Raw genomic sequence first — 26,132 nt, forward strand, 5'->3', positions numbered from 1 at the left:
TGAAAGAAACAGTACGAATAATTTATATTGATGATAAATCCAGTATTTTACCATGATTAATTTAAAATTATGCCAAAAAAATCAAACCCAGTATCTCAGAAGCTGTTCCTATCTATACTCTAGAAAACAAGAATTCTGCCTGAAAACAAAAGGTAAACAATATATTCTCAGCAAAGTTTTAAGACCAGCGTACCCAAATGGTAATTGCATCAAGAATCATGTAACTAAAAAAAAGCTGTACTGAAAATTACAAGTAAAAATACTTGCCCAGACACATTACAGATATGAAGTCATATATATCAAACAGTAGCAGACACACGATTCAGTAACTAAGAAGAGAATAATTAATTTCAATGGAACATGAAATCAGTACTTTGGTACGTACTGATAAGATGACAACCATTTCTACAATCCCTCTAAGAACTAAGAACTTTACCCCTATCTCTTTAATGCCCAGGACCTAGTCTGAGACAGAATGAAACAAACAGTTGTAATGAAAATACACTAGTCTTTACGAACTGATTTTCTATTGGCTGAAAAAGCAATCCTGAGAGTTCTAATCAAGATGGAGTAACAGGAACCAAATTTACTATGCTACCTGGACAACTATCATACCAGACAATATAAGTGAATCAACAAATTTCAGACATCAGACCTCAACCAGTGCAGAAGAGTGACCCCTGAAGGACCACAAAGAAGGCAAGCCCTACAATTGTCTCAGCTCATGAACAGCAGCACAGGGAGGGGATCCCAGGGACAGCACAGTGATCTTGCCTAAGTTCTGGAGACAGGGAAGCCAAGATGACTAGAACTTACAGAGGCAAAGTACCAGACAGGAGAGAGATGAACAGACAAAGAAGTCTGGAGATGGGAAAAAGGTCCCCCCACAAGTTTTCAGCTGAGTATTGATCAGTATAAAAATGTGAGAGGGGCACCTGGGTGGCTCGGTGGGTTAAAGCCTCTGCCTTCGGCTCAGGTCGTGATCCCAGGGTCCTGGGATCGAGTCCTACATGGGGCTCCTTGCTCAGCAGGGAGCCTGCTTCCACCTCCACCTGTTGTTCCCCCTGCTTGTGCTCGCTCGTTCTGACAAATAAATAAAATCTTTAAAAAAAAAAAAAAGACCACTTAACACAAGCTTATGTATTGATCAGCTGATGAAAATGTGGCTAGAGGTTCATAGTAATTTAACCATGTATCGGCTCACAACTCCTGATGCAGTTAAAGACCAGGATTTCAGGCTCATTGTAGCTAGGTAAATTGCAACTTCAGAAAAGGAAGCAGTCTGTGTTGTGAGAATGGCAAACTGGATTACAAGGGAGAAAAGAGCCCTGATTAAGTTACATGAATTACAGGAAGGGCACAAAGGAGAACAGTTGGAAGATCCTCGACAGTGCTTCATTTAAACACAGTAGAGTTGATGGGGAAGGAGATGTACTCACACCAAAGCATGTGAGTTAACAAATGGAAGTTTTTTTTTGTTTTAAAGATTTTATTTATTTATTTATTTATTTATTTGACAGAAAAATCACAAGTAGGCAGAGATGCAAGCAGAGCGAGAGGGGGAAGCAGGCTCCCTGGTGAGCAGAGCGCTTGATGTGAGGCCTGATCCTAGGATCCTGATATCGTGACCCGAGCCGAAGGCAGCAGCTTAACCCACTGAGCCACCCAGGCGCCCGAACAAATGGAAGTTTTGATCCACGAAGGAAAACACAACTGCAAAGGTACACTCATTAAACTTTGGTGGGAATTCCGGTCTTAAATGCAATGAAAGAATGCTTGCTCAAATTAGACAGACATAGCTTAAGTCAAATAAGGTTAGCCGGAAGGTAAAAACCTAGAACCTGAGAATGGAAAGACTGAGGCAAGTATTAGGAAACAGAAAGCGAGAGAAAGGTGAGCCTATCAGGTTTGGTATATAATGACTGCTGCAGTGTGATGCCGATGACCACAGGAACTAGCGCTAACTCCTGTCAGGGGACCTCCCTCGGCAGTCTGTGCTCTACCGCCAAGTAGCTCTACCCATTTAGTAACTGTTTGACCTGAGGAAAAGGAAATGTTTGTTGCAAAGCTCAGTGACTAACTAACCAGTTATGCCTCTTACACTTTTCTAAAATACTTGATTTTTGTAAGATTTTATTTTTAAGTAATCTCCACACCCAACATGGGGCTTGAACTCACAACCCCAAGATCTACAGTCAAGTGTTTCACCAACTGAGCCAGCCAGGTGCCCAGTTAATTATCTTTTTTTTTTTAACTTTTTAAAAAAGATTTATTTATTTGACAGAAAGACACAGAGGGAGAGTGAGCTCAACTCAAAGTGAGTTGAACTATGCATGATTCTTTAATGTGATTTTAAAAAGAAAAAAGGTGAAAAAATGATGGAACTAAAAGACCTTCAAACTTTTTTTTTTTTTTTTTTGCTATAAAAGATTTTCTAATACCAATCTAAGGTTAAGAGAGATTTTAAAAACATTACAGGTTAGAATCCTCACAGTTTTAACTGCATATTTCACTTTTAAACTTGATTCCCTACAATGAAAGAGAAATAGATCATTTTACACTTGCCCCAACCACTCATTACGTACATCTTCATTATCATAAGTTCATATCATCTCCAAGGAAGATAAGCAAATGGCCAATAAACACATGCAAGGATGCTCTGATTCATGAGCCATCAGGGAAAGGCTAATGAAAGCCACAATGAAATACTTCTTTTACCCCCGCTAAGATGGCTAAATCAGAAAGACAAATATAACAATTGTTGCCAAGGAGTACAGAAATTAGAACGCTCCTACAAGGCTGGTTTAGAATGTAGAATGATACAGAAACTTTGGAGAACAGTCTGGCAGTTACTCAAAAAGTTAAGCATTTCCCATATGATACAGTAATTCCACTCCTAAGTATCCACCTGAGAGAAACGAAAATGCCCACATAAAAACTTACACACAACTGTTCAGAGTAACATTATTCTTTAGAGCCTATACGCAGAAACAATCTGTGCTCCTTTATAACAAATACGTATTTGGGGGGCACTTTGGTGGCTCAGTCAGTTAAGCATCTGACTCTCTGTTTCAGCTCAGGTCATGATCTCAAGGTCCTCAGAAGGAGTTCCATGTTGGGCTCCCTGCTCAACACGGAGTCCTCTTGTCCCTCTCCCTCCCCCACCACCACCACTTGCCCACACACTCTGTCTCTCCCATAAATAAATAAAACCAAGAAAGAAAAGAAGAGAAGAAAAAAGAAAAGAGAAAGAAAATAAATACACACACACACATTTGGTCTTCACCTCTGTTTCCAACATGGAGTTCCTGAAACCCTTGGAATTTCCTAAGTGATGAAGCAGTAAAGTGCCTTTTGTTATCATAGGTGCCTTTTCAAGGACACCAGAGTTTAAGGTTTAATGAGGTGACTTTTTTAAAGCCCCCTGGAATGGAGGCTGGTTGCCAAGGAAGCCAATCAGGATAAGAAGGTTGAAAGTTTCAGTACCCACCAAGTTCCTTCTCCCCCTCCCCCACCAACAACCAGGGAGGAGAGAGGGGTAGGAGATTAGATCAATCACCAGATTTAATCAACCATGCCTAGGGAAGCCTATGAAGGAATCCCTCAACTATGGGCTTCTGCGCTTCCAAGATGAAGAATACAGGGAGGTATGGAGAGGTTGAGGGGTCTAGAAAGATCATGGAAGTTTCTTGTCTGTTCCCTAAAGCCCGCCCTATGCATCTCTTTCATTTGGCTGTTCCTGTGTTTTTATAATAAACCAGCAATCTAGTAAGTAAACTCTTTTCCTGGTTCTGTGAGCTGATACAGCCAATGAAACCCAAGGAGAGGGTCCTGAGAACCTCTGGGTTTAAAGCTCCTCAGTCAGAAGCACAAGGTAACAACATGGACTTGTGACTACTGCTTGAAGTCGGTGGAACAGTCCCCTGGGACTGAACCTGTCTGTAACCTGTGGTACCTGACACTAACTGTCAAAATTGAGACGGTATCAGAGAATTGCTTGATGTATGGAAAACCCACTCATCTTGGGTCAAAGTGGAGTAGAATTATAACAGAGTACTGAGAGTAGAGGAGATACACAGGAGTGTGTCTTTCCACAGATAAAGAAATGGGATGATATCCACACATGGAATATTTTTCAGTCACTAAAAGGAATGGTGCTACGACATGGATGAATCTTGAGAACATTATGCTAATGAAAGGCAGGCACAAAGACCACATGTTGTATGATTCCATGTACATAAAATCTTAAGAGCCAAATCTATAAATGTAGAAAATAAATTACTGGTTACCTAGGGCCAGGGGATTGGAGGGAAACGGGAAGTGACTGCTAATGAGTAAGTACGGGGTTTCTTCTGGGGCACTAAAAATGTTTCAAAGTGACAACAGTAACGGTGGCACAACTCTGTGAGTACACTAAAACCCTGTGAACCGTACACTTGGAGTGAACTGTAGGATATGTGGATTACATCTCAGTAAAACTGTTACATAAAAAAAATTTATAGCATAACAAAGAACAAAATTACATGCAGACAATAATTTCTATATATATAATAGTCAGATTAAAAAAAGGGGGGAGACCCTATTTACAATAAGAACCAGAAGATAAAATACCTAGGAATAAATCTAATAAGTGTATTAGGCTTAAGGATACAAAAAGGAACAAACAGAAAGACTCCTACAATTCACCCTAATTTATAAAATAACAGGACCATGATAAAAATGCCAGAACTAGGTAAGTTGATTCTGATTCTCATTATTTAAAAAAAAAAAAAAGCCAAGTGTCACATGTCAAAATTATAAAGGCATATACCCTTCTGACCTACAGATGTATTAGGAGAGATGCAAAGCCATCTGTAGCACTGTTTGTCACAGACTGACCATCACTATTGTACTACTTAAATTACAGTGAAATAAATAGTATGGTTACAGGAGAATTGTCTCTATCCTTATTTAGAAATCTCTCCACAAGACAATATCACATGAGAAAAAAAGCACAGTGCAGAAATCTATATTCTCTTTTGAATTAAAAATTAGGTGTGGAATAATAATCTGTATTTGTATATGAACAGAAGGACTCCGGAGGAATGCAGAAGAAACTCCTGACCCTGGGTGTGAATGCATACGTGTGTGCATGCTGGGAGATATAATGGGGGGGTTGTGTGAAAGGGAGACCTCCACTGTATGCTTTTTTTAGGCTCTCCACGTCCCCTCTTCCTGAGATGTCCTTAATTCCACTTTCCCCTGCCTAATATCATTAACTCAGTAGTCAGCTATTCTAGGATGCTTTCCCTGATCCTTAGCCAGGCTGGCTAAAACCGTCTTAAAGAAAAGACAGTAGGTCAGGCTTTTTGTCCTATATTTATTATGGTTTTACAATTATCCTCTCATGGGAGTCTTTCCTACAAGCTGCAAGACTCCTAAAATCTTATTTCCCATCACCTACCACATCACAAGTTTCAGAAGAAATGAGTGAGTAACATGTAAGTGATAACCAGTAAGTGAGTGATAGCCTCAAAATTCCTATTCCAGACGTCCTCCCTCCTCTTGAGTTCCTTCCTCTCCTGTTTACCTCTTCCCACTCTAAACTTCCACAAAGCAGACACCAGGGTCACCCAAACAGCAGACAGTTGTACAAGCTGATAACATATTTAAAGTTGCTTGACTCTGGAGTGATACTTACCAAAAGTAACACTTACAAACACTTACAAAAAGAGCTAAATGTAATACTCTCTTAAAAAAAAGAAAAAAGAAAAAAAAGAAAAAAAAAACAGAAGAACAGGATCCAGAATTTGAGAGACATGGTCTACCACTCTTGCATGGAAAAACATGAATAAAGCTTACTCAAACTAAACTCAAACTCAACTAAAGCCTTCAGAAGGTCAGAAAATGTCACAAAGTAGAAAAGGCGAATGTGTGGCCCTATAGCTAAGGCACCTGATTCCATTATCACTTAAAGACTACCGAGGAGGCCAGCCACCCTCCGCCAGGGACACAGCACCCTTGCCTGCTCTTCTGGGCACCCCGCAGGCCGAGATGCTAGAGGACAGGCTGCTCCAGCTGGTCACCACCTGCCAGCTCCAGCAGCTACCCTCGGGTGGCTACTCTTCTACAGAGGATGGACCTCCAATTGGTGCTGGAACAGTGGTACATGCGTGAGCCGACAAAAAAAATCTCAACCCTGGTTTTAATAAATTGAAGACACTTGTGCCATTTCTTCCCCATAGCAAGAAACCCCGCAAAGCTGATATCCTTCAAGGTGCAAGTGAATACACACAAGTTCTCAGGGATGTTTTCAGAGGAGCCAAAAGAGACACAAAATCCACATCACCACAACTATACAGCAACAAGCCTGCTGAACCACATATATCCTTGGCTAGAAATCTATTGAGAAACGTCACCCAGCATGCCAGCTGTACTGTAGGCTCAAGAGTGAGGAGAAAAGGCCCAGGGCAGATGGTGGCAGTGGTGAATCAGCACACACTTGTCACCAGAGCATGATGTCTACGACTGGAGTTATCTCCCCAACTGGGAGTCTGGACAGATTCCTAAAAGTAGAAGTCCTAAGTCACAGGCTCCCCCAACTATGAAAAGTGAAAAGGCCAGCCCAGGGCTACCTTCTAGAGACAAATATATGCAGTCTCGAAAATTAAAAAAGAAAAAAAATAAATAAATAAAAGACTACCAAGGACTCCAGACCCAGGCCCCTTTTCCCTAGAAGGCTTCTGAGCATGAGGGCCTGAAATGAGTAGCTGTTGTGGGCTTCAGATGTACCTCAAAAGCAGGCAATTACAATGCTGCCACCATACAATGGAATAAGAGAAACATGACAATTGTTTGCAGATTCTTTGGGCAGAATTTAAAAATTTGTACGCATCTGAATTTCAACTTCCTGTAATAATAATTTGTTGTTGACCAATCATCCTCCTCAGAGAAAGAGAACTAGATGAAAATAGGGTACAAAACACAAAAATGAATTTGAAAGCACTGGAGAACTACAAAGGCAGTCAAGAAATGAGAGACAAAGAACTGAGAAGAGAACCAAAGAGAAGTAGTATGCAGGACAGATCCCACGTTACCTGTGGCAAAATATGAAGCAAAGGCAAGTAAATGAGGTGAAAGCAGAGAAGCTGAGGAGCTAAGCAAAGCTTTAATCCCTCTTCCACTACTGGGGAAACACAGGAACTCAGGAAACACCAAGGAGAAGGACCCTGCTAAACCACCAAGATTCCAGTTAGGACCTAATAACGAAGCAAGTGTGACCTGCAGTAAGCCAGCCCACCGAACACCAACACTCAAATGAGATGAATTCCTGATTAGATTATGGGGAGCTGATCCTTTTATTTTTTTTTTTAAAGAAAAAAAATTTTTTTTTAAAGATTGATTTATTTGACAGAGAGAGGTATCACAAGAAGGCAGAGAGGCAAGCAGAGAGAAAGAGGAGGAAGCAGGCTCCCTGCTGAGCAGAGAGCCCAATGTGGTGCTCGATCCCAGGACCCTGAGATCATAACCTGAGCTGAAGGCAGAGGCTTTAACCCACTGAGCCACCCAGGCACCCCTGGGGAGCTGATCCTTACTGTGACTGCCTGCCAAGGACAAAAGCAAATCCACCCCAAAGAAGAAAAAATACCATCCAGACAGACCATCAAATTATTCATCCACTTCCTATAATTTCCAGCATTCAAGGAAATTTACCAAAGGATTGAAAACCGAAACAAAAAGAGAAACAATAAAACAGAACTCCCAGGACATTCAGATATTGGGAGTTATCAAGCACAATCTTTAAAAAGCTGTGATGGACTTACACTTTAAAAAAAAGAGTGACACAGATTAGATTTACCCTCCCACATAAAACAACTAAAAACCAAACAAATATATGAAAAACAAATATATGAAAAACAGAGTTTTTCAAAACAGGCAGCACGGGACAGTAATCATTGACAGATGGGAAACAATGTGAGCCTTTGAGGCTGTTCTGCCCGGACACTTTTCTTAAGAGTAGTGCAGGGGGATGGAACCAGGTGGAGTCTGGCAGTCTTTGTGAATTGAGATGAAGCTGGCAGTCCAGAGATGCCAAGGTGGCTAGAGTTCACAGGGCTTAGTGCCAAAGAGGAGAGAGGGACACACATAAAATGCCCTAAAGATCTAAGGACCCTCCTGAGTCTTCAGCTGAGTAGTGATATGCAAATGCATGTGAAGAAAACCCGAGGCCAGAGACGGAGGAGCGAGGACAAACTGAAAAGGCCAAAGGAAGCAATCCTTAGGATCATACATTCCACCAGATGGAAAATTTCATAACTCAGAAAATTTAGAGAGGTGTTACTTAAAAGCAAACCTTGAGAGCATCTAACTTAACTGCACCCCAGAACAAAGCTCAGGAGTATTTACAGGAGTATAAAAACATCCAGCACCCCAAAAAGTAAAATTCACAATGCAATGTGTCTAATAAAAAATTACCAGGCATGCAAAAAGAAGAGAAAAAGAAAAATGGGTGGGGGGAGTGGAAAGAATCAAAGCAACCCAGAAATGAAAAAGATAAAGCAATTAAAAGTTATTGTAACTGTATTACATAGCCTCAAAAAGGTAGAGGCAAAATGTTAAGTAAAGGTATGGAAGGTTAAAAGAAAACAAACACTTTTAAATTCCAGTTAGGAAAAATGCACTATTACTGGATGAAATTAACAGCAAATTAAATACTATAAATAAAAGATGAAACTGAAGACACAATAAAAACTGTTCAAGAGGGGGGGGGACAGAACAAATTTAAACAGAGGATTAGTGTGCTGTGGGACAACTTCAAGATACAAGTAACTCCATTCCAAAAAAGGTAGGTACAAGATGGGAGAAGATAAAAAATTATTTGAAGAGTGACCTAAACTTTTTCAAATTTCATGAAAACTATAAAGAACTCTATAAAGAGTTTCAATAAAACATAAGCACAAGAAGGAAAAAAAAAAAGAAAGAGAAGACACCAAGGTACATCATAATCACATTGCTTAAAACTAGTAATAAAGAAAAGTCTTAAAGCAGCTACAGAAAAAGGACATACATAAAAGAAACTACGATAAGAACAGCAGCAAACTTCTCATCAAAAACAATGCAAGCAACAAGATGGTAGAACAGGATCTTTTAAAGTACTGAAAGATGAAAACTGTCAACCCAGAACTCTATACCCAGAAAAAATATCTTGCAAAAAAATAAGGCAAAGTAAAAGACTTTTCAAACATGAAACCCGAATTTAACAAATCACCAACAGACCTCCATTACAGAAAATATTAAGGAAAAGTCCTTCAACTGGAAGGAAAGGGATAACTGAAACTTGCCTATAGATAAAGGAAGGAAGAACACTGAAAACAGTGAGTACGTGGGTAAATAAAAACAACTGTTCCTAATACTTCACCCTTTAAAGGAGAAATAATAATATAGTGTGAGATTTATAACATTTATAAGGAAACTATATGACAGCAATGGCACAAAGAGAAGAAAAAAAAAACAGAAGTAAATTGTTGTTAAGACTCTTACACCAAATACGAACTAATATAATAGTCTCGATACAGTTTACTTTATAAACCCTAAAGGAACAATTATTAAACAAAGAATTATAGTTTATTAGTCAACAAAGGAGATAAAACCCAATTTTACCAAAAATACCTAGTTAATCCAAAAGGGGAAAAAAGAAGAGAAAGGCAACAAAAAACAGATAGGAAAAGAGAAAATAAATCACATGACAACATATTTAAACCCAACTACCAGAACTAAAAAGACAGAAACCAACTAGTATCCACTGGAAGCACCCACCTGAGAACCTCATTACAACCAGGAGTTTAGTGCAAATCAATTATGAGTGCAGTGTCCACAGTAAGTCTGAATGCAGTCTGGACCCCAGGAACTCCACAAACTAACCAGCCAAAGCCCCTGAGATAAAAAAATCTCCAAAAACAGAATTAAAATTTAGTGAGAAAGGCATAAGAGAGGTGAAGGGGGAAAAAAGGTCCGGATAAAAATGAGAGAAGGGAACAAACTCAGAAAGTTTCACTTCAAAAACCAGAAGATGGAGCTCTGAAGTTAGAAAAACAATCCTGAATCACACCTTCAGGAACTTCAGGTAAACAAAGTTTAAATAAAAATGAACATGAAGGGAGCCTGGGTGGCTCAGTGGGTTAAAGCCTCTGCTTTCGGCTCAGGTCATGATCCCAGGGTCCTTAGATCGAGTCCCACATCGGGCTCTCTGATCAACAGGGAGCCTGCTTCCTCCTCTCTCTCTGCCTACTTGTGATCTCTGTCTGTCAAATAAATAAATAAAATATTTTTTTAAAAAAATGAACATGAAAAGCTGTATGCTCAAATCCCGTAAGTTATTAAGTCTTTTTAAAGGTTATCAAAATAGGGGCACCTGGGTGACTCAGTTAAGTGTCTGACTCTTAGTTTCGGCTCAGGTCATGATCTCAGGGTCATGAGATCCATCCCCATGCTCAGTGGGGGGGTCTGCTTAACATTCTCTCTCTGTCCCTACCCTCCACTTATGTGCTCTTTCTTTCTTTCTAAAAAATAGATAAATCTTAAAAAAAAAAAAAAAAGTTACCTGAATAACTCCCTACAGACAAGGAGAATATACCACAAACATATCCCCAAAACTATTACTTAACAATTTCAAACTGAGCTAAAAGTTTGACATTAAGAACATGATAAAAGCAATAAAAGAATATAAATAAGAATTAGAAAAATTCAGTAAAGGAAAACTAAACTACAAGAACTTAATAATGAGTAAGTACAAAAAGAAAATGCTTTTAGAAAAGACATTTTTAAAAATCACAAAGACATGAAGAACTATAGATTCAAAATCAACTCTTTTCTTATATACCAGCGATGAATAATTGAAATTTGACATTAAAAACAATACCACCAGCACCCCCAAAATGAAATATTTAGTATAACTCTAACAAACTATGTACATGATCTGTATGAGAAAAAGTAAAACTCTGATGAAAGAAATCAAAGAATTATTAAATGGACAGATATTCCATGTTCATGGATAGGAAGACTCAATATTATTAAGATGTCAGCTCTTCGTAAATTGACCTATAGATTCAATGCAATCTCAACCAAATGCCCAGCAAGTTATTTTATGGATATTGACATGCAGAGGCAAAAGACTACAGAATAGCCAACACAAAACTGAAGGAGAAGAAGTAAGCTGGAGAACTGATGTTAGCTGCCTTCAAGACTTAATATAAAGCTACAGTAAACAAGACACTGTAGTATTGGCAAAAGAACAAACAGATCAATAGAACAGAACAGAGAGCCCAGATCTTTAGGCAGTCAACTGATCAAAGGCAATACAACAGAGAAACTCTTTTCCAACAGATGGTGCTGGAATAACTGGACATCCAAAAGGAAAAAAATATAGATAGATATCTCACACTCTTCATAAAAATTAACTCAAAATGAATCACAGACCTAAATGTAAAACACAAAACCGTAAAAATCCTAAAAGATACCACAGAAGGCAATCTATGATTTAGGTTTGCAATGACTTCTTAGACATAACAACAAAAGCACAACCCATGAAGAAAGAATAAACTGGACTTCATTAGAATTAACTTCTGCTCTGTGAAAGGCACTGTCAAGAGAATGAGAAGACAGGGGTGCCTAGGTGGCTCAGTCAGTTAAACGACTGCCTTCTGCCCAGGTCATGATCCCAGGGTCCTGGGATTGAGCCCCACATAGGGCTCCTTGCTCAGCAGGAGCCTGCTCCCTCTCCCTCTGCCTGCTCTTCCCCTGCTTGTATTCATTCTCTCTCTCTCTCTCTCTCTCTCAAATAAATAAATAAAAATCTTAAAAAGAGAGAGATAATGAAAATGAGAAGCCAGGCCACTGGGAGAAAACACTTGCAAAGACCTATCTGGTGAAGGACTGTCATCCAAAATATACAAAGAACTCCTAAAACTCAACAATAAGAAAACAATCCAATTTAAAAATGGCCAAAAGACGTGGAAATCTCACCAAAGTAAATATGCAGATAATACATAAGCATATGAAAAGGTGCTCTTAATCATATGAATCAGGGAAATGAAAATTAAAACAACAATGAGATTCCACTACAAGTACCATTTAGAATGGTCAAAATCCTGAACACTGACAACATCAAATGCTGGAAAGGATGTGGAGCAACACGAAGTCTCATGTGCTGCTAGTGGAAATGCAAAATGATACAGACATTTTGGAAGAGTTTAGCAGCTTCTTACAAAACTAAACATATTCTTACCATATGATCCAGCAGTCGCACTCCCAAGCATTTACCCAAAGGAACTGAAAACTTACATCCACAAAAAAACCTGCACATGGATGTTTATAGCAGTTTTATTCCTAACTGCCAAAACTTGGAAGCAACAAAGATGTCCTTTGGTAGATGTGATGAATGGATAAATAAACTGCAGTACATCCTGACAATGGAATATTATTTAGCACTAAAAAGAAATGAGCTATCAAGCCATGAAAAGACATGGAGGAACTTAAATGCACATTACCAAGTGAAAGAAGTCAAAGTTTAAGGCTACATACTATATGATTCCAACCATGTGACATTCTGGAAAAGGCAACTATGGAGCCTGTAAAAAGATCACTGGTTGCCAGGGGTTCAGGGAGAGAGGAGGAGGATGAAATGGCAGAGCACAGAGGACTTTTAGGGCAGTGAAAATATTAAGATTTATAATGGGTGGATACATGTCATTAGGTATTTATCTAGACCCATAAAATGTCCAGCATTTATAGAGTGAACCAAGAGTGATAGTGTCAGTCAATGCAGGTTCATCAATCGTAACAAATGCACCATTCTGGTAGAGGATGTTAATAGCGGGTGAGTCATGCACAATACTGTGTCACATTTGCTGTGAAGCTAAAACAGCTCTAAAAAATAAAGTTTCTGTTAGAGGTGCCTGGCTGGCTCAGTCAGTTAAGCATCTGACTCTTGACCTTGGCTCAGATCATAATGCCAGGGTCCTGGGACAGAGCCCCACGTCTGGCTCCATGCTTAGCAGGGAATCTGCTTTTCCTTCTCCCTCTCCCTCTGCCTCTCCCCCCAATTTGTGCTCTCTCTCTAATAAGTAGTTTCTTAAAAAAGGAAAAAGGTGTATGGGGAAGTTTTTTGGGAGTGATGAAACTCGTAACTGTTGGTGGTGGTTACACAACTGTGTGTATTTATAAAAGAACTGTACAACTAATAAAGTGTGAGTTCTACTACATTTTATTTTCATTTTCCTGTAAATTATACCCTAATTTTTTTTAAGTTTTAAAATGATTCAAGAGACAAATATGCAAATTCAGAAAATACATCTCTGAAAAAACACGAAGGAATCAGAATACTAAAAGTTATTATCCAAACTGTCCTAAAATCAAAAGAAAAAAATTTCAAACTACACATGTACACGTTTTTCTTATCATACTGTACCTGAGAATATCAAGGTAGAACAAAACCAACATCAAGATATATTCCACTAAAATTACTGATTTTAAAAAAATCCTTTGGGCATCTAGGCAAAAAGAGCAACTAACTAATAGGTGAAAGAAAATCAGACTGTCATCAAAGCCTATCACAAAACTGAAGCAACATATTCAAGATATTTCAGGAAAAAACGTGAGCCACTGATTTTACTTACAGCCAAACTGACATTCAAATATAAAGGACACAGACTGTTATCAACATGCAAGAAACTCAGAGAATATGCTCCTAGGAGCCCTTCCTAAGAAACACCTAGAGAATAAGATTCCAGAAAACGAAAATGATTAGAGATAAATAAACTAGTGAGAGGCACTGAATATATACTTACTTAGAAAACAAAGTCCAAATAGGATTGTATGCAGGTTAAATGGGAAGGCTGATAGTACATAATGACTACATACTCTCACAATATGGAGTACAACTATTTAATGGGAGTGGGATGGGGAATGGAAATAATATTCCAAGCAGTTCTACCTGCTTTCAGTACTCATATTAGTGGTAGTATTTTTAGTACTGTTATTCTGAGAGTGCAATGTAATATGGGATAAACCAAATAAGTAATTACAGGATATTCAAATTCCATCATCCCATGTCCCTGAGAACTAGGACACTCAGTATTAAAGGAGACACATATGTGATTATAGAAAAGGTCAACTAAAAATCCCTGTTCTTCTAAATCTGAATTAAAAGTATCAGTATATTTTTATAAGATTTTTACTTGTAAATATACAAATGTGCTTTATATATTTAAAAATATTTTATATTAAGCATGTATTTATTATCACATATATATCCTTCCATCATAAATACGTATGACTCCCTCCCTCTCTCTCTCTCTATATATATAAATATGTTGAAAAGATACAGTATGTATAGTCCTATTTCCTAGTTCTGTCCCATGGAAAGACCTAGAAACAATGACCAACCCAATAGCAACAAGCATCCCTAGCAACAGATATTCTAGTCTTGAAATATCATTTGCAAATTAAAAAAAAAAATTTTTTTTCTTGGAAAAAATTACATATTCCAGGTTTGAGGCAGGATATACACAGATGAGTCAAGAAAATCTTGGTATTAGCATCACACAGCGAGGAAACTACCGAAGAGAAATTAGGGTTGTATCAAAAACCAAGAAATCACTGAAGAAGCTCTCCCATTAATCAACAACAGGAAAATGTAAGCATCACAGTAATTACAATTCATGACGTACACCTGAAATATTTAGATACGGCAGTTAATGACGACACTTTAAAAAATCTAGTCACCCTCAAAGGGTGATAGTTTATATTGAAAACTAGTAAATAAAATGAAAGAAACGAACTTTCTTTTCTGCCTTTCCTACATAAACTGTACGCTGGAAAATCAATCAGTAAGGAAAAACATCTCTTCATAGATGTACCTCACTTAATGGGGGGGGGGGGAGACAGAATTAAAGTATCACTATTTTGCAACCCTGAAGGAACTAATGGCTCTAGCACTGAACCAGTGGAAAAGAAGACCTTCAGACTTTATGTACCGTCTGAAGAAAAAGCACAGCACCACCCCGAGCCCTGCACAGGGGTTACATATGAGCCTGATCAAGCCTCTGCATCCAGATACCCATTTGTAGGGGATGAAAAACATGCTGAACTGCATGATCTCAGTAAGCAAAACAGAGACTGTGGGAAAACAAGTCAAACCACCCCAGCTCAACAGAGAAGGGGAAGCTGTAAATTAAGACAGACTAAATAAAAACAGGGGGTAGGGAACTAAACTATAATCCTTAGATATACATAATTTGGTATTAAAGCTCACTGGAAGGGGCTCCGGGTGGATGAAAAAGTTCTAATTCTTTACCTGGACAGTGGTTTTACAAGGCTTTTGACCTTATACTCATTCATTAATAGATTTGTCTATGCAGTTTTATGTGTTTCATGTTACAATTTTTTAAAAAAAGCTTTCTTTAAAAAGTAAATGATCATTAGTCATTTGACTTATCTGGTTACCACTAAAGGGCAAAAGGAACTCACCACCCATTCTCCCTGGAACCAGAGGAGTGCATGAGGCAACTGTGGGTCTAGGACTCAATGACCTCAGATCCCTAGAACTCTGCATCACAGAAATCTTAAGAAACTGGTGCTAAAGCATTTACATGAACGACTTTGCATGAACTGAAGTCTGTCTTAACAATTTCTACACATAGGAGCTTATGTATTAAAGACTGGCTAAGACAGTAAAGTCATCTCCCTGATAGTGGCTTTATTACAAGGCCATGTTCCACAGACCTATTTCAACCAACAGTTTATCCTCCAGGATACTAACACGATACTTCCTTCCTATCTCATACACAGATTTCTTCCCAAAGCTCAGAGTAAGCAGAAAACAGTGATTCAAATTTGCCAAGGGGTTCCCAACACGAGGGAGAGGGAGGAAAGAGTAGAGGAGAATCCCCTTAACCTCAGAGATATAATCTCACTGAGTACTTTCTAAACTTATCCTGACATTGTAAGAAAAAGGAAACTTCCCTACAAGCAAAGGACGTATAATTTAAAAACTTCTAATATAGTCTAAAAAAAAGAGAAAAATACAATTAAATACCAATCCTTAAGAAATTAAAAGGGGAAAGCAGGAATGGGTGACTGCCTAAAGCTTTAAAGGAAACTGGTAAATCAGAGAGTGTTACTTCCTTTTGGGCTACCCTGACCCAGAAAGTCAAATCTGACAAGAGGAGAAAAAAGAAAAATTTCACTCTACCACACCTACTCTATGAAACTGAAGTCAAATTAATTACCACCAGCACTCTAAAAACCTCGAGAGAGGGAACCAGGAGAGACTAATGTGGATACCCAGGGAGAGTGTTTAGGTTTACCAGAGAGTGAAGAGGTTAATCAGAAATTTGGAGCTGACAAGGGAAGAATATTACTATCATTACTTCCTTTTGTGCTTCCTGTAAATACTTTCCTAACTAGACTGTCAGTTATTTTTTGTCTATTAGTGATTCATACTGGTATACTCTGTTCTCACTCCCTGATATTCATAAGCTCCAGAATAACAGGGACTATGCTTTTTTCCCCCATCTATTGATCTTCCATATACAAAGTACAGCACCTTGCAAAATGTTTTGCACATAGCACATGCTCAGTATATTCGCTGCATTAAATTTAAAAAAAAAAAAAAAATCCGGGGCAGTCAGGAAAAAGAAGAGAAAACTTGTTCTTCATTATTTCAGAAGGCTAAAATCAAGACAGACTGGAAGAAAAGTATGGAGAGGCCTATCGAGCCAACATTCACACAAAACTTCTTTAGCACTAGTTGCCTTGAGAGGTAACAATTCCCGTCACCATCTCTGAAGTATTAAAAAAGAGGCTGCATGCCCACTGGTAGGGACTATGGGGATATCTCTGGAGGTTCATCTATTTCTCTATGTCTAGACTGCATTGAGGTAGAAGGGAACTTTGAGATCTGCTTCAAATTCTTTAAGACTTTGTGTTTCTGAATAAGGCCATTCTTGTAGACTCAGACTTGTAGACTACAAGAATGTTTTTCACTCAGACTGAAAAACAAATGGAGAAAATAAGGAGAAATAAATCTACCACAGAACCTATACTAGGACAGGCATTTCCCACCCCACTGGAAATTTGTTGATAATACAAAAGCTCAACCCTACCTGACCAGAGAATTACATATCAGAACAAACCTCTGCGCACTAGGTATTTCATATGTGTTATTCTCATCTCATCCTTGTTATTACTCCCATTTTATAAAAGGACACCGACACTTAAAGAATAAGCAATGAATGGGTTTTGAACTTGACTGAAACTATGCTCCTGCCACTGAACCTTCCCACCTCTAAGATAAATTAGCACTGGCAAAATACAGCATTGCCTCTTTTGTGTACTGGCATTAGAGAACTTAATTTTCTACTGTATATTGATTTCCATACCATAAATTTATGCATGCAGGTCTTACCACTTATTTCAAGCTCTGCCCAATGTGATTTCTTTCCATTTGCTGCTTCCTCAGAGGACATAATTGTGTACATCCTCCTAGGGTCAGGGGGCTCGTATTTTTCTTTGGGCATGCCTGTTGAATTAAAAAAATCCAATCAGTATTCTGAAGAACCAAATAACTGAAAACAATGACATCTTTTTAAAAAGTAAACACACCCATATTATGATCTCTAAATACCACTTCCCAACAAAAAGAACTAGGGACTTCTTGGAGAAATGGAAGATTTCAGGTCCAGGATCAGAAAAATACAAAACAGGGCTGGATGCTAACAAAGATGCTGTGGCCATAAAGCAGCAGAAAGTCTGAAGAAGCAACCAGTAGCCGCAGGTCAGACAACATGAACATAAAAGAATGACTCTGAGTCATTATAAAATGCATGAATGCAAAACTTCAATTAAAAAAAAAATAAAAATAAAAAAATAAACCTCAGTCACCTATAGAAGTGGGAGAAGGGAAAGAATCAAGCATTTATCCTACACTTCTGGCCAAAACTAGATAAGGGAATGTTCTTAATAGAATTCCAGCTAATAAACACAGAAAGAGTCACATAATTAGAAAATCACTATTTCACAGCCCCTAGTGGAAAAAAAATGGATCTAGGCAACAATCACCAATGATTAATAAAAGCATTAGGTGAAAAAAAATCCAATGGATAAATTATTAAATGGATAAGTAGGTTATGAGACCTCAACCCAATGGCCAATTTCATCATTAGGACAACTAGATCTACATGCCAATATTACTATGCCCTGGTCCCCTCATCAAAACATATTAAAAATAAGAAATTGAATGTGAATCATATCAAGCCCTTCTACTTCTGGTACCAGCTGAACAAAATAAAGGAGACAGGGGACTATGTTAAAAATAACACAAGAGGGGCGCCTGGGTGGCTCAATGGGTTGGGCCTCTGCCTTCGACTCGGGTCATGGTCTCAGGGTCCTGGGATCGAGCCTTGCATCGGGCTCTCCGGGGAGCCTGCTTCCCTCTCTCTCTGACTGCCTCTCTGCCTACTTGTGATCTCTTTCAAATAAATAAATAAAAATCTTTTAAAAAATTTAAAAATATAAATAAATAAAAATAACACAAGACATAACAATGTGACCATACTGAACACTATTGAACTGTATACTTAAAAATGGTTAAGACATAAATTTTGTTATATTTTAACCACAATTAAAAAATTTTTAGGGGGCCTGGGTGGCTCAATGGGTTAAAGCCTCTGCCTTCGACTCAGGTCATGATCTCAGGGTCCTGGGATCGAGTCCCACATCGGGCTCTCTGCTGGGCAGGGAGCCTGCCCCCCTACCTACTTGTGATCTCTTTCTGTCAAATAAATAAAATCTTTAAAAAAAAATTTTTTTTAACTTAACTCTACAGAAATACAGCTGGCCAGATGCAGAATATGGAAAGTTACAGATGAGAAAGACCCAATTTCTTCAACAAATACATGACATGAAAATAAGACAGGAGGAAACTGACATGGATCACACAATTTACAAGGCACAGCAATCAAATGCACTACATACACCTGTTTGGGTATATTTGGAAAAACCAAGTGTAAAAACCATTTCTGAGAATCAGACAATTTGAAGTATTAAACATAAGTTGATACTGAAGGACTATCGTTCATTTCACTTGCAGTTATTTCCTTAATCCTTATGTTATCAATACCTTCCAAAATATTTAGGTGAAATGAAATCTCACACCCTTTGCATATTACCCCGAACTCCTTGACTGAGTCTCACTTCACCTTATTCACTTGGATGAGCCCAAACCCACTTTAGCCAACTCTCCGCCTTTTCTAGATACTACTCAGCTAAATATAGCTGGAGAAAAACTTACCACCATGTGAACCTAAAGTGAGCCAGTCAGCAACCATTTACCTCAAATGGATTACTTATGCTGCCAGGAAATTACACTTGAATTCTCCTAGTCCCTGCTACATGACTTCTCTCTTCAAACCTCTAACACTTACTCCTCCATTGTCCCTTTCCTACTTCTATTTTCTCACTGAAACAGAAAACACAAGAGCCCTATGATCTCCCACCTCCACCCATCTACACTCTCTTTTAGTAGGACAAAGTGCCTGCCCTCTGAACACTCAATCCCACCCTATCATCTTGCCTATTCAAGGACATTACTTGGCGATTCTCTCCTACGTCACTTTTTCCCTCTACACTAGATCTTTACCTTCAGTATACATATACATGGTTTTATTTCCTCTACCTAAAAGTCCTGACCCCATTTCGCCCTCCAGCCTTTTTTCTCATTCTCTTCACCAAAAAAATTATCCGCAGGAGTTGTATATGCACTCTCTCTTCTTCACTCTCACTTCCTCTTTTCCCGGTTAGAGTCATTCAAATCAGTATGAACTTTTAACGTTCTACCAAAAACTGCCAAGAAAAAAACCAGTGACCTCACACTGTTATATCCAACGCTCGTTTCTCAGACCTCTTTTTGCTTGCCCTATGATCAGTGTTTGATGTAAATGATCACTCCATGTAGACACACTTATTCATTTGGCTTTCAGTGTACCTTTTGTCTTGGTTTTCTTCTTATCTCACTAGATTTAGTCTTTTGCTAGCTCTTCCTGCAGAATCAGAATTAATTCCATTTTACCAACAGAAACCTGAAGCCCAAAAAGGTTTAAGCAATTTAACCATGATCATAAGGCTGAGAAGTAACAGAGTCTGGCTTTGTGTCCGATTAAAAGTTAAAGCCACTTTTTTTTTTTCAAAGATTTTATTTATTTATCGACAGAGACAGCAAGAGAGGGAACACAAGAAGGGGAGCAGTGGAGAGAGAGGGAGAAGCAGGCTTCCCCCAGAGCAGGGAGCCCAATGTGGGGCTCGATCCCAGGACACTGGGATTATGACCTGAGCCGAAAGCAGACACTTAACAACTGAGCCACCCAGGCACCCCTAAAGCTACTTTCTAAGTGAAATAAGCCAATCACAAGAAGACAATTATTGTATGATTTCATTTACATGAGGTACTAAAGTAGTCAAACTCAGACATAAAGTAGAATGGTAGTTGCCAGGGGCTGGGGAAGGAAGTTACTGAACGTGTGCAGAGTTTCAGTTTACAAAAGAAGAATTATGAAGATGGATGATAGTTAATGGTTACCCAACATTATGAATGTATATAATACTACTGAATGCTAAACCTAAAAATGGTTGAAACAGTAAATTTTACATGTATTTGCCACAATAAAAAAAAGACTGGAAAAAAGTCAAAGAAACTTTCACTATGTTATGCTGCCTCCCTAACGAAGGGAAGTAGAGCTATTTTTGAAACAGAAATGGGCTCTGGGTAGTCAAAATAGAGGAGGTAAATAATCCTTTAAAAGCTGCTTGAAAAAACATAAATGGTGGGGCGCCTGGGTGGCTCAGTGGGTTAAAGCCTCTGCCTTCGGCTCAGGTCATGATCCCAGAGTCCTGGGATCAAGCCCCGGATCGGGCTCTCTGCTCAGCGGGGAGCCTGCTTCCTCCTCTCTCTCTGCCTGCCTCTCTGCCTACTTGTGATCTGTCTGTCAAATAAATAAATAAAATAAATAAAAATCTATATAAAAAAAAAGAAGAAAAAACATAAATGGTGAGACTAATCATCTGCACAAGAAATAGCACATCTATTTTTTTGTTTTGTTAAGTGCTATTGATAAAACAAACTATTCTCTTACATATTAACTTCTTGGTAACAGAATAGAATGACTAAAGTTTTTAGACTGATAATACAAAATACCTAACACAGAGAGCTACAGAGTCAGAAACTGTTCCTATTCTAGAGGACTAACTGGCAAAGCAAGTGCTCTTTTTGAATGAAATGAATATTCCAAGAACTACCTAGAAAATATAAAATGTTGTGTCAGACTACCAGAGCTCAATGAGAACAGCCCATCATCCAAATGCCATTATTCGAACCAGATTCTACCTTAAAAATAAAACAAAAAACAAAAAACCATCTGATCTTCACTGACTTTCCCCAGTAAAATTTAACAATGGTAAGAAACTGGCTCTGTCCAGCTGAGGTTAGTATTTTGGTCCTATTATTATTAATCATTTGACTTCTTTGTGGAAATTGAGAAGTCTGATTTATCAACCTCATATGAGCTTAGTTAGTTTGAATCACAGTCCTGAGATGGATCACACTTCAGAGAATGGATAAAAGTGTTACTGAGCTAAGAAATCTGAAAACCAGAGGCGCCTGGGTGGCTCAGTTTAGGTTAAGCATCTGCCTTCAGATCAGGTCATGATCCTAGAGTCCTGGGATTGAGCCCCATGTTGCGCTCCTCTGCAGAGAGTCTTCTCACCCCTTCTCTCTCTCAAATAAATTTTAAAAAAATTAAAATAAAATAAAAAGAAATCTGAAAAACAGGCTCTGGACCTGGGGTCATTCTATCAGAATCATAATTTTGCCTAGGTAGCCAACCACTCCACTTCCTGGTTTTTGTAATGTGAGACGGGTAATCTTAAAATTTAAGAGAGAGCTCCTTAAACTGGAAAGCAGCAAGGAGATCATCTTTATTTCCAAATCCCAGAGAGTGAGGATTTGGAAGTGGGGGGAAGGGAGAGTATGACAGAATGAAAGAAATGGTAGCACACAAACTGTCCAACACCATAGTGTACACCTGAAATTAATGTAACACTATGTATCAACTATAGTCAAGTTTTTTAAAAAGGTAGCAAATTGGGCAAAATGTTTTCAGGAGCAGCAAGAGGAGCACATCTGCCCACTGAGCAACACCGTTCCCCTATTTTGGGGGGAGTCTGGCAAAACACAGTGCTGGTAGAGAAAAGGGTGTAAGAATGCATACAATTTAGGATGTTTCTCAAGACTTTGAAATCAACAGGCAGATCTCTCCTCTAAATAATCTGCAGTGACATACCGTATTTTTATCTTAGACTAAAAGGTTTCCAAAACAGACTTGAAAACTGCCAAGGATTACAACAGACTTTTAAAAACAGCTATGCTAGAGTCAGCAGGTATGTAGCGCCTGACTAGTCAATCCCCTTTTCCTCCAATCCAGGCCCAGGTGTCACTACCGATCCTGGCAGCATAAAGTCCATCCCCACTCCAGATCTCAGAGAAACAGTTTTTCATTATCTTAGGAGAATTATTTACCTTAAAGAAACACAGGACACTATTTACCAACACAGAAAGATATGCTTTCATAATTAAATATTTTAAGAAATGGCTTAAAAAAACAACTATAACCATCGTGGGAAAGCTAGTGTTGCAAAGTAGAGTTACAAACCATAACACAACTAGTAAGACTATCCTGGAGCATCTAAACTAAGAGTATCCTAACTGCATACCATAAACTTAGAAAAAGTGCCATTTGGATAGGGAAAAAAAATTTAGGAATCCAAATATTCTCTACCCTACAATTCCAGAAATGCCGTGCACATGTGTGTGCAAGTGTGTAAGTGTGTGTGTGTGTATGCGTGTATAGGTGCAGTGAGGGGGTTGGGACAAGAATCACAGGGAAGGTTTCTATAAAAACCCACAGGGAGGGATTTATCAGAATCTAAGAGAGAAAAGAAGACAAGAACAACTACAGAAGCAGACTAGAATGAATATATTCACAAAGGTCCTTGCAAAAAGTTGTACTCCACCCCATACCCCCAAAATAGAATCACAGTTCCCTAATTACACCTCTGGCTAAGAGTGAAAAGAAAATAGCTGATGGAGACAGGGACATAAGGAAAGGGATAGGAGCCTCTGGGCTATTTTTCTGCCAGGAATCAAATTTACACTCAATCAAAATCAGAGACAATCGAATATCTGAATGCTCCCCATGGGAAAAAAAAATATAATTACAAAAACAACCACTAACTGGGGGCTGAAATCCACTAATTATAACAACCCATAGACAAAAGGTGTGCCAACAGCCTGCCTCTCCCCCATCTACGCCTAACCTTCAAAATCAATCTAATGGGAAACCAACAGAAGTGCCTAAGAACCCACCCAATGCCCTACCTAAATAAAAAGCAAGTCAACATAGAGTGGTCAAACAAAAGTTAAGTGTAACACACACAACACAATGATTCTACAAAATCACTACAAAAGAAAGAAAAAGAAAGACTACAGAAATAAAAAATATTCCACAGGGGCGCCTGGGTGGCTCAGTGGGTTAAGCCTCTGCCTTCGGCTCAGGTCATGACCCCAGGGTCCTGGGATGGAGCCCCATATCGGGCTCTCTTCTCAGCGGGGAGCCTGCTTCCCCCTCTCTCTCTACCTGCCCCTCTGCCTACTTGTGTTCTGTCTGTCAAATAAATAAATAAAATCTTAAAAAAAAAAAAAGAAAAGAAAAATATTCCACAAAAAATTATTTCTTGTGCTTAAAGAAGTTAAAGAGAACATAACACGGATAAACAAAAACTATAAATAAAGAAGTCAACTGTGGGACAACACAAAGTGAGATAAAAAGGTTAAGAGTGTAGATCTAGCAGGGGAAGAAGTATTTGAATACTAGAATCTCTAAAACAAGACTGGACCAAAAAAGGAAAGTCACAGAATACATAAACACAATTCCTACTAAAACAAAAGGCAAACATTGGCAAAAATTAAACAGACTTTTTTATGGAAAAACAAAAGAGATGATAACGTAATATCTAAGAGTAATTACCTATGCTGTTAACTCAGTAAACGTACCCTTTGGTATTTACCAAAGAAAAAGAAAAACGTACTTCCAAAAAATACATTTATATAATGTGCATAATAGTTTTATTCATAGTTGCCCAAAACTGAAAACAACCAAAATGTCCATCAACAATGAAAAGATAATCAAACTGTGATATAGCCATACAAATACTACTCAATAATAAAAAAAAAAAGAATGAACTACTGATACATACACATATATATATGACTCTCAAACATTACACTGAATGAAAAAGACCCAAAAGATTCCGTTTACATGAATTTGCAGTGGTAACAGTGGCTACCCTTCTGCTCACTGATGAAAGTATTCAATATCTTAAATGAGGGTGATTTATACTATACTATATATATTTATACTATACTATATATTAGTATATATATATATTTATCAAAACCCAAAATGTACATTTAAGGTCTATACATTTCACTTTATATGAATTTTACCTTAACTAAAAAACATTCTGTACTCTAACACTTGGTCAAGTATGAAAACAAACAAAAGGACATCTTCAGACAAGCAATTACTAATAAAGCATACAACCATGTACCTTTCTGAATTACTCATTACAGCATTGTTTATGACAAAAAGTACAAACAACTTAAGTGAGCCTTTATAAGAATGTATGGTTAAATGAGTTACTGTGCAGCCATACTACGGAAAATCAAGCAGCTGTGAAAAGAATGATGTTAACTATTGGTATTAGACTGGATTATTCACTTCATAGTTAAGGATTAAGCAAATAAGTACTTAGCTTAAAGATGTTAGGAGCCAAGATTTTCAGGGTAAGAAAACATTTACCAATCAAAGAAATTAAGTGAAAACAACATCATAGTTGACTTGAGAATACCAATATAAACTCGTGATTTTGTTTTTTAAGATATTTATCTATCTATCTATCTGAGAGACAGTCCACACAAGTGGGGGAGGGGAAAGGGAGAGGGATAAGCACACTCTGAGCTCAGAGCAGGGCTCGATCTCAGAACCAAGATCATGACCGAGCTGAAATCAAGAGCCAGACGTTTAACCAACTGTGCTACCCAGGCGCCCCTACACTCATGATTTTAAATTTGTTTTTAACTACACAGTGAAATGCTCTAGAAGTAATGTTATCTCTGGAATAACATCACCCCTAATCCTCAGTTTTGAGAACCCAAAGTTCTTTGTAAAATGGCCAACTACAAGTTTGGGGCAAGAAAGGTATAACATGTGTAAAGCTTGAGACATCCTTGAGTGCCAAAAACCTAAACCAACATGACACAGGAGCCAGCTAAAAGGGGTCCTCCACTGGCCAAAGCTGTGACAATTGGAGCAAAAAGAATAATAACAAAATGAAATGGAATCAAAAATCTATGGAAAAATGATCATTATCAGTGCTGCAGAAAACAGAGCTGGCAGTGCTGTAAAGGGGGGATCGGTAGCAGGAAGAAACTACTGCAGCAACCAAGGCATGAAGAAAGCAAGAGGGGAGAAGTGAGGAAAGGGAAGGCCACGGGTGCACATTAGCCACCATCTGGGGCAGCTTTTAAACTAAGAAAACTGGTAACTAAAGAGAAAGATTTAAGTGTTTACCTTTTCACCAGGTACCACCTTTCAGAATTGACCAAAGAGCCCCAGTTGAATAGTCTTACTTTATAAGAATGACAGCTAATAAATGAAGAATGAAACAAAAAAAGGCACCTTCATTTTCTAATTCCTTCTTTAGGCAAGGATTATAAACTGTGTCTAAACCATTAGATGAATCATTGGTAGTGGTGTAATGCTAAGGTAACACCATCACCCAAGTTGTCTTCTGATCATAAGGCAGAAAATGTTCAACAGAGAAATAAAAGGTTACCTTCTTCATCAATCTTCGCCAGCACTAATAGGGGAGAACCAGATACTGACTTTGTCTCTCAATATGACAATATGACAGAACATGAAGTACACACCAATGTTTACCTTGATTAAGAAATAGAGGAAATGACCAGATGACACCAAAGAAGC

General features: G+C 38.3%; 1 protein-coding gene across 1 annotated transcript in view; it reads right to left on the minus strand.

Annotated features, from left to right (window-relative positions):
• The window catches only part of CNOT6 (CCR4-NOT transcription complex subunit 6), a 64,582-nt gene that overhangs the window by 23,751 nt on the left and 14,699 nt on the right, over positions 1–26,132 (minus strand). Inside the window, exon 2 of the mRNA XM_080805019.1 lies at positions 17,444–17,557. Coding sequence (XP_080661145.1) covers positions 17,444–17,555 — 112 coding nt within the window. The 5' untranslated portion in view covers positions 17,556–17,557. The remainder of the gene's footprint in view (positions 1–17,443; positions 17,558–26,132) is intronic.

The sequence above is a fragment of the Martes martes genome, assembly GCF_963455335.1.
Source record: "Martes martes genome assembly, chromosome: 5".
Taxonomy (NCBI): Eukaryota; Metazoa; Chordata; class Mammalia; order Carnivora; family Mustelidae; genus Martes; species Martes martes.